Here is a 10,441-nt window from a genome sequence, read left to right on the forward strand (position 1 = left end):
GGTTGTATAGTCAGGTGCTTATAGGTCACAGGTGAACAGGAAGTTGTTGATAAAAGTGGTGGGAACAGATGGTCCTTACCGTAAACAAACAAAAATTGTTTTAAATCTAGCAGGATTACTAGAAAGATTAGTGCTGACTTATCGAAATTCTTGTTTTGATTTCTGGCCCTTGTTGAATTTTTTTGTCCTTGCTCCAGTTTGTTGTCTGCGTACATTTGCCTGATGTTTTCTTTTGGAAAAATTTGATTTTTATTTATTTATTTTTATATATAATCCCCCCTTTAGTTTTGATTTATGTTTGAATTAACTTGTTCCTGTGTATTTTGCTTTTGTATGTTCATTATCTATAAGAGTTTGTATAACATTTTTTTGTATATTTTAAATTTGTCAATAAAGACGGTTAAAAAAAAAGAAGTTGTATTTGATCATTTGAACATTGGATAGTCACTACAGGATTAGAGCTGATTGTTCTTAGAAAGGAAGGGATAACACCTCTCCTTTAAACCTGTGTTAATCCCCCTACATTGAGTAGCCTAAATGAAGAACGGGGGTTGGAAGAGAAAAGGGGATTTCTTGACACCTCAGTTTTACTACACACACAGACTGCAGGCCGAGTGTTATTAACTTTCTTCTCATATTCACATGTGGAGAGTAAAACTGCAGGCGATCTCTGCACAGCTTCAAGGACAGTTTGTGTTTCCTACTATCAGTGTGATGTTTGTTTTCATTCCTTCACCGGCAGAATCTCTGCATGCTTTCTCAGACAAGGTCAGAAGGATTTTAACCTTTGTGTGAGGATAACATGGGATGTTTTCAAGAAGTTCCTGCAGGTTGAAATGGTTGGAAAATTAGAAGATTCATAAAATGTTTACAACCATATATGCTGGTTGTTTTATGATTGATTTTTATCATTCAGCCTGAAATGTACCAGCCCTATACCTGGTTGGTTAAAGCAAGAACATTGCAGAAACAGCCTTTTAAAAATAGTCAGATAGTAAGACTTTACTTACTCATAAGTATTTTTACATTGTTTTAATTGAATTAAATTAAAGTTTTACCTAAATTATTGTTATTATCTAAACCCACTACTCAATTTAGGTCGCCAAAATGTGTTTACCCTGCACCTCTGTCAGCGAGTAAAGGTTAAAAAACCCTTTGATTCTCATCAGCACCACATCAAGTTTGACTGCGCGGTACAGACGTCACTCTGTTTTCTTCCTCGACCAATCGCAGCCCAGCAGGGGGGCGGGTCCTAGATAGCACGAGGTTAGATTGACTCACCCGTTAGAAGTAGTTGCTCCGCGTGTACGGAGGCATTTTGTCAATATGAGTTTTGACGTCTTTTGGAGGTTTTCCTGACACCTCCCATGACAGAGGAACAAAAGGTAGGCACTTATTCATAATTAATAAATCATTAGAGTAGATATTTCATTTGCAGTTTAAGGAAACCCGGATGAAGGACGCTGTCACTCACGAGTAGACCAAACCTCATTGAAAAAAAAGGCAATTTAACGTTTCTGTCCTTAAAACAACTTCAAATAATCAACTTTAACATATCTCAACACCTGTTACATAAATATAGGTGCTGTTTTTAATTTCGGGGTAGATTAAATGCTCTAACTTTGGCTTATTATGGCACAACTTTTGGAAACGTGCGTCCTGGTTTTACGCACAGCGTCACCGCCTGCAGTATAAACACAGTCTGTAAATGACATAACTGGAAAGGACATGGGTCTAGTCTGAGCCTAATTTACCACATGACCGAGCAAGTTCGCCTGAGGCCCCACAAGGTATGCTTTAAACTGTCCAAACTATGGTAATAAATATATTCTCTTATGTGTGTGTGTGTCAGATTACTTAAAGGTGCACTATGTAGATTTGGTAGTGAAGTAAAAGTGAAAATGAATCTGTGCTATATTTCTATGCTTTATTTTCTGAACTGAATACACAAGCTTTATTCAAAGGAACACATGGATCCCTGGACACTGTTTGGAGATAAAAGTAGACTTTCTTCAGCGTTAGTTACCAAATCTGTGCACTTCTCCAACTTTCATCAAGCTTACCTTAATGTCAAAACTTTAAAATCACTTTGAACCTCATCTGTTACACAAGTACACAATTAATTGTCCCGTTTGTTTCAGCATCTTTTGCACTGCTCACCTCTGCACTGTTGTCTTCATTTAGTCTTGCACAAACTAGTTTTTTTGTGTATATTTATGTTCATGGTGTCTGAAGGGATTCTTGTTCACATGTTGCTGTTTTCTTTTATTTATTTTCTGTAGGTCATATAAATATATAACTTGTCAGTTGTAATATAAATATACAAATATGATGTTACAAATAGGAAGCTATAGCTGAAGAGACGATGGGATTATGGAGGGGGGTTTCATTTGTTTTTACTTCTTCCCACTCATCGGACACTTAAATAACTTAGTCCGACAATTTTTCCTGAATTAAAATTTACTCTGTTTGTATTTATTATTTATTTTCTGTCTGTTTTTTTATGTTCCCCTTTGTCTTATGTTACATGTTCAGAATCAAAATTTAAATCAAATTATACTCGTGTCATAGAGAGGAAAGTCTATTGAAGTCAAATTGCAGATCAGACGATAAAGCAGATTCAGAATCTGACGTTTTATTTTCGATTATTACTGATAAAAAATGTTCAAACAGTTGCGGGTTGTTAATCGTCATAGCCACATGTGTTACATCACATTCCTGTGGAGATTTGGCGCCTTGTTCTCTCGGGTAATCTGATGAAGACATTAAGCCCTAAAGACACTAATTCTCTCATGCTTTTTTTTTTTTTTTCATTGGAGGTGTATCAGTCAGAGACCATGGAGGGGCTCGAGGAGGACAGACCGTGTGCGAAATGGAGGCTCGCTTGTGGTTTGCACAGTTACAACCTGAGGGACGTCTGCACATGGTGAGCAGCACTTCATCTGCCGTTCTAGTAAAAGACGTAGTTGATCATTTAAATTACTCATTAGAAGAAGGATGCGTGTAAACAATAACATCGTTCATGCTTTCTTTTTACCTAAATTTGTGGTTCTGTTGTTCATGTTGTTTTAAGAGACTGAGGTTGTTACCACAAGTGAAAACGTCTTCTGAGAAAACACCATCATGCGTTTTAGTATCCAGTGTTGGAGAATCCACTTTATCCACTTGGTTGTGTTTAGGTTTTGCCAATTGCCAACTTTCACAGTGATCAGATACCTTTACAACCTGAGGATAACTCTCACTTGTATTTGTGTTCCGATGTTTCTGTCATCACACAGACGGACACTGGAATGTAGATTAATTCATAAAACGAGAGCTCTTCCTTTAAGCTCTTCTTGCTCTTCCATGAGCCTCATTAAGAGTCGAATCAACTGTTTTGCTTCATATATACATGAGGTCATGTAGGTTTCCAGCTCTGTCATTGATGCACTGTTCCTGTTGACTCTGCAGGAGTCTGCTGAAGACCATACTGATGGGCCAGGTGTTGTCCCTGCTGATCTGTGGCACAGCGGTGAGCTGTCAGTACCTGGCCGACGCCAAGGTGGAGACACCCATGCTGCAGAGCTTCCTCAACTACGCCCTGCTGCTGCTCGTCTACACCACCATCCTCTGCTTCCGCAAAGGTCAGCACGTCTGAGCTCCTGGTTGTTGTTAAAGGGGGAATGTGCGACTTTTTGATCCAGTAGATTTGGCCTTCAGCGCCAGCATGAAACCAAAACAACTTGCCATGTTTCTCAGTCGCTGTAAAGCACTTTGAATCGTATGAAAGGTGCTATTTAAATAAAGCTTGATTGATTGATTGATACTGAAGCCTCCGCTCTAGTGACAACCTCTCACCCCCGTCCTCTGGTGTTCGCACTAGATATATTAATGATTAATCCATTAATCGAAGAATCACTGTTAAGAATGAAACCGATTTAAATTTCATTAACCCACAATCTCATGTAATACCATTTTACACCAACAGAGGGCGTCCTTCACTTTTGCAACTCAGAAAAACAGCTGTTATTTTTACTTAAGGAAGAAGAGTGTTTTCTGTTTATTAATGATAATCCAATTATTAATGATTCATCGATTATTGATCGTTAAAGTGTTCAACTATCAGTTTAGAAAGATAACTGCAAACCTAGCTCACACGAAGGATTTAAGCACAGGCGGTGGACAAAATTGTCCTTTACTAAAGCTGCAATCACCTGTGGTCTGCATTGTTGTGTTAGCATGCTAATGTTAGCGCTCTTTAGTTAACTCAAAGCTTCATGTTGCATGTAGATTGACACAGAATGACCGTGATCTAAAAACGCTAACATGACATCCACATAAGCAGTGAGTATGTTATTCTTTTATTTCTTTTTTTTTTTTATGAACATATTTTATTACCATTTTATAAGATTTCGGAAAAATTAACAATACATTAAAATCCTACAAGTTTCCTATTAATCCTTTCATCCAACCCCCCCTCCCTCTCCCCCTGCCACTCCACCCCCACAATGACAATTCCACCAATAAGACACAACAATTAAAATCAATACTAATAAAATAAATTAAATAATAAGAGGTACATTGGTGCAAAATCAACAAAACAGACAAGAAATAATAACATAAATAATAATAGAGTAAAAATTATACAATACAAATAAATAAAATAATAATAAGATTAGTTAAATTATTTTCTCCTCTTCTTACTCCCCCCCCCTTAAAATAAATCCAAGGAGAGTGCAGTGCACATATATATCTTTATACACAAGGCCGTCCCGTCCATGTAAACACGGCTCTGACAACAACACAGCCAGAGGGACTCGAGCTTCTCACTCATTGTAGACAGTCATGACTCAGAGACACATTTACACAGGACAGACTTTATGATTTATTTATGAGTAAAATGTTGCACATTCTTCCTTTAAAGCTGAAGAAAGATAAATATTTCTCGTCAACAAGTTGCTCCAGGATTTTTTTGTCTTGGAGTCAGAAGAGAGAGGAGAACTGACACAAATGAAAATGCAAATCAAACTTAACCGTGCTTCAGAGCGCTCTTCCTTTCCCCTCAACTTCTCTTCTAATTTATATTAAGAACGTGGAAAAAGCTCTCACTGACGGTTATATCATGCTCTTAAATTTCTACATTTCTGCTATAAATCAAACGTTTGTGTTTCTACAGATGAAAGGAACATCATAGAGATTTTAAAAACCAAGTGGTGGAAGTATTTGGTGATGGGTTTGGCAGATGTGGAGGCGAACTATGCAGTCGTGAAGGCCTACCAGTTCACCACGCTGACCAGTATACAGGTAAGAAACAACATGATGGTTGTTACTTTACACACTGACAGAACGAGGACCAGTTCCATTTTTATTTAAGATATGTTTATAAATGTCTAAATTAACCTCTTTGTCATTTTAAAAGACAAATGCAGACTAAGATAATTAAATGTATTATTCCATTTCCTGTCTCTCAGCTGTCTTTTCTAATAAAGGCAAAAAACACACTAAAGCTGGATTTTTTTATTTTAGTATCACAGCAGAGAGTAACAGATCCTCACGCCTCACAGGTTGGAATAAATGGGCGTTAGTGTTTTTTGTCTTTAAATGATTTTTTAAAATTTTTTCAGCTCAAGCTTTTTAAGGAACCGATATCTCGTGTGTGATTCAGTAATTCATTGTGTTTTATTTGTGTTTTCCAGCTGCTCGACTGTTTTGTGATCCCCGTGCTGATGTTACTGTCCTGGTTCTTGTTGAAGACCCGCTACAGGCTGGTCCACTTTGTAGCTGTGGGCGTGTGTTTGTTGGGGGTGGGGGCCATGGTGGGAGCCGACATCCTGGCAGGCAGAGACCAGGGATCCAGTAAGGACACTTTTCATCTTACCTGTTTATTAAACTCAAACGCTTCATCTCTTAACTTCTTTTCTGTACAACTTCTTCTTCTTCTCCCACTCGTGTAAGAAGTGTTCCCTAAGTACTGTGTTGTTCTTCTCCTCTCTTTGTGAAACATTTCAGAAGTTTTCACATCAATTAATAATACAGAAAATGTCTAAAAAGCAGATTTAAAGTATAAATGCTGCTCTGTCTGTGCAGGGAGCGACGTGGTGCTGGGAGATGGTTTGGTCCTGCTCAGCGCGGTCCTGTATGCCGTATCCAACGTGTGTCAGGAGTACACGGTGAAGAACTTGAGCCGGGTCGAGTTCCTGGGCATGATGGGGCTGTTTGGGACGGTCATCAGTGGCATACAGCTGTGGGTTCATGTTTTAATCCTTCATGTGTTATATTCTGTTTGTGATTTTAAAAAAAAAAGCATTGTTTGTGTTTTTTAAGGATGAGTGGAGCTTGATGAAATGTGTTTTTCTGACCATGCTAACTTTCCTGTGATTGCAGAGTTGTACTTGAAAGTAAAGCCGTAGCAGCGATACAGTGGGACCTTCACATTTGTAAGTTATGCTTCTGTCTTTTTTTAAATTAGAGGAGATAAAAAAACCCTCTAAAGTCCGGTCTTTGTGTTCTGCAGCGATGCTGTTTGCGCTGTACGCTCTGTGCATGTACGCGCTGTACAGCTTCATGCCTGTGGTGGTGAAGATGACCAGCGCTACAGCCGTCAACCTCTCCATGCTCACCGCTGACCTCTTCAGCCTCTTCTGCGGGATCTTCCTCTTTCACTACATGGTGAGTATCAATGCAAAGCTAATGCTAATAAAACAAGCTAATGTTTCTGGGCTTTAAAGAGGACATATTATCCCCCTCCTCCACCTTTTCAAACAGTCCCCCTGTGCTCTAAATGAAACATCTGTGCTGAGCTTTGGTCAAAATATAACATGAATCAAGCACCAGAGGAGGTTTGTGACCCTGTATAAACCAGCTCTCTCAGAACGCTCCGTTTTGGTGTGTGTGTCTCTTTAAATGCAATAAGCCCCGCCCCCTGAGTTTTCCCAGTAGACATCTCTCCTCTGTAGCGAGAATAAAAATGGCGGACCTGTGCAAAAGTTTTGCTCTAGGCTGAGGGTGGAGTCCATGGGTGGAGATACCAGGGGAGGGGATTTATTTTTTACCAGAATCCCACTGTGACATCACAAGGAGAGCACATTTTAAACGGAGCATTTTTCTCTGTGTTGTAAGACTTATGCAGACCACAAACAAAGCACTGGATGGGTTTATTTCACATGTTGTGGGTCAGTAGACTCTCAGGTTACCCAGATATATGTTCAGAAACACTGTAAAAGTTGATTTTTAATTATATGTCCCCTTTAAAATGTGCTTAAAGTGCCGTTGACTACATTTGCACTCTTATCTCACTCCTGGAAAAAAAAAACCACACCAGACTTTTAACAGCTTTGTCTTGGTCTCTTTACCGCAGGACTCAGGTCATATTGTGCTGTAGGAAGTGATATGGTCGATCATTAGTAAGGGGTTACGTTGTAGAAAGTTTAAACAGTAAAGAAAGCACCACGATATAGATATTATAGATAGAAAGATAGGTACGTTATTAATCCTTTGCAGGTAATTACATCGTCACAGCAGCAACTGCCATCACATTCAAGACACCACACAGAAAACAAAATAAACAAAAACAAAATAAACTAACAAATACCATTTAGACACATAAACACTAAGATCAGGTTTTTAAAAACTTGACTAAAACTAACACTTTGAGGTTATAAATATAAGATATACTAAAATGTTAATTAACCTCTAGTGTGCAAAATGGGATTAAGAGTATTTATAAATGAATAAATATAAATAAATAAATATGAGTATGCAAATAGTTATTATGTTCTTGTTGCTTTAGATTAAGACTGAGGCTGCACGGTGGTGCTGTGGTAAGCGCGTTTTAAAAAAAAGAATTCGTTCACACACTCCAAGTTCTCAAAAACACATGAAAGCTCAAAACGCACTTTAACGGATGTCATCAGCATGCTCACTGAATGGACTTGTTGTTTTCAGTCACAGAACACACAGGAGGAGATTTAGAGAAACGTGCAAAGTGTCCTGGAAGTATTAGTATTAGCTTCGCTGCATAATCAACATTTGTGTGCGTCTTAATCCATTTGTTAATTTGTAACTTGGGGAAAAAAAATCTGTAATCCTTCATCCTCGCCATGTTTCCCGGCCAGTTTGTCAAGTTTTTTTTTAATACTTTTATTGCAATACATAACCGTTTCCGATTATTGTTCTTACACATATTTGCAATTTTTTTTTCATATTTTTAACACCCAGTGGTGAAAAGGAAACAATACATAGCTATATATATATATATATATATATATATATATATATATACAGTATGCAAATTCAAAATGCATAAAACAGAGGCAGCATCCAGAGCTTTGTGCCTCCTTTGTACAAGCATATAGATAGTCAGGTTAAGCATACTGTTAAAGAAATAAAAAAGAAGTAGAAAACGATTAAATGAAAGAAAAAAAATAATAAGTGTGCGTCATCTCCTGCAGATATTTACATCAAAGATTGTATGCATGTTTGCACATAACCAAGATCTGTCTATATCATGTTTTTTAATTGTTGTTTATTTATATATATTGTTCAGTGTTTGTTTATTCAGTTTGAATATTTGATTTTCACTTCCTGAGAATGGGAGCTGTTGTGACGTCTCTTATCTCCTCTTCAGTTTTCTACCCTGTACATCGTCTCCTTCGTCATCATCACCGTGGGCTTCATCATGTTCAACGCTGTTCCCACGTACTCGGCGCTCCCGGAATCCAGCTCCAGTGAAAATGAAGACCCGGCCGCCGACGCCACGTCAAGCCGTCTGCTGTCCCTGGACGGAGAATATCAGAGGACTGAGACGGTCACTGATGTGGCTGCCATGTGAGCGACACTGACCGAGGGGGGGAGGAAGGTCATTCTACTGTATGAGGAGGTCATTACAATGTTACTGAAGTACTCCTGGTTGGTTTTTAGCGTTTTCATAATCACAGAAAACGCAGCTGCTTTTGATTATTTATAAATAACTTTTCATTCCTTTTTTCATGAGGTTACTTTTAAAGATATTTCTTCATGGATATTTTACAAAAATCATCTGTTACTGCACTTACATTGTGTTGAACACAAACAATGCACCATTATGGCTGCTTTAAATTAGTCTAAACTGTTTTTTTTCCTTTTGTTGTTTTCTGTCGACGATGTCTTTTTTTAAACTTCTTTTTAAAGTAATGTTTTGAGGTGAACACGGTCCAATCACAGCGATGTATTTCACTTTTGTTGCCTTTGATGCTGTTACAGTCTTCCTTTGGTAATCTATGAAGTTTACTGTCAATCATGTTTTTGTTTACCTTGTGTTGCCAAAATGTACAGCATGTGACATGCAGACAGAGTTTTACCTATTTTATATTAAAGACATTTTTATATGCTCAAGTTTTCTACATCCTTTCACACTCGTTTGACACCATATCAGTGTAATAAATGACCAGTCTTTATATGTGATTTTACACACTTAAATGTAATATAAATCAAGTATATCCTCTGAAAATAACTCAGATGTGATTTTTTTGATCCAGTAGATGTCGCCCTTGAGCACCAGCATGAAACCGAAACAACTCGCGCTGCATTGTTGTGTTAGCATGCTAATGCTAGCGCTCTTTATTATGCGCGTATCTTCACACTGCATGTAAATTTACCTGAAATGAGCGTGATCTAGAAACACAGTTAAGCAGTGAGTACAGTATGTTATTCTTCTTTTCTCTAGTCCCTCAATTAAACAACTTTTATACGCGAGGGGAGGAGTCAGCCGGCCGTCCTGGCGATGTAAACAAACTGAAGATAGGACTCTGAAAACTCTGAAAACATCACAGACAGTGGGACTCGGGTGTTACACCCATTGTAGACAGTCATGACTCACAGAGTTATTTTCAGAGGAGATACTTGATTTCTACATTGAAGTGTGAAAAATCACATAAAGACTTTAAGTGTCATGTTTTTGTTATGTTACTTACACTGCCCCCAAGTGGCTAAAAAGGTTAGTGCATGTATTAAAAAAAATGGGAGCAATGTTTTCACTTAATGTTTGAAACTCTTAGCATCTCCCCTGCAGGGAACATATTCTGTCTACATTTTAAGCAGCGTGAATTGAAACGCCAATTACCTGGATAGCTTGATATTTTTTAGTAAATAAAACGAGTGTAAGCAAAACCCCTGATGTAGGTTACTGCTATATATATAAAAAAAACATTGTTTATGCAGAGGTTTTCATTTGGGAGACAAATGCTCTCTAAATGGATCCATTGATTAGTATTCTGCACTGCATTGCTGCGCTGTAGCTTTTAGACGCGCAGTGACTGTCATCATCATCATCATCATCATCATCATCATGGAGGAAGAGCTGACGACTGGAGCCGAGTGAAGAGGACTTAAACGCTGCACCCCCATCTTTGTTCCCGCACTGACATTATCCCCAAAAACCGGTAAGAGAAGGGATTATCGCCCATGATGATTGCATCGATTGTGT

General features: G+C 38.2%; 1 protein-coding gene across 2 annotated transcripts; it reads left to right on the forward strand.

Moving 5' to 3' along the window:
- The first annotated feature begins 1,236 nt into the window (after positions 1-1,236).
- LOC132988798 (solute carrier family 35 member F2-like) lies at positions 1,237-9,351 on the forward strand. 2 transcript variants are annotated; one of them, XM_061056382.1, is made up of 10 exons: positions 1,253-1,385; positions 1,676-1,790; positions 2,820-2,926; positions 3,451-3,623; positions 5,156-5,283; positions 5,676-5,835; positions 6,067-6,223; positions 6,364-6,416; positions 6,494-6,648; positions 8,606-9,351. In XM_061056382.1, exons 2-10 carry the CDS (start codon positions 1,758-1,760, stop codon positions 8,807-8,809), a joined length of 1,170 nt encoding a protein of 389 aa, XP_060912365.1. In that variant the 5' UTR covers positions 1,253-1,385; positions 1,676-1,757; the 3' UTR covers positions 8,810-9,351. The 2 variants fall into 2 exon arrangements, with proteins under 2 accessions (XP_060912366.1, XP_060912365.1); XM_061056383.1 differs by lacking the exon at positions 1,676-1,790 and having other exon boundaries at positions 1,237-1,385.
- Positions 9,352-10,441: the final 1,090 nt, after the last annotated feature.

This window comes from Labrus mixtus, chromosome 14, assembly GCF_963584025.1.
Source record: "Labrus mixtus chromosome 14, fLabMix1.1, whole genome shotgun sequence".
NCBI classification, from domain to species: Eukaryota; Metazoa; Chordata; class Actinopteri; order Labriformes; family Labridae; genus Labrus; species Labrus mixtus.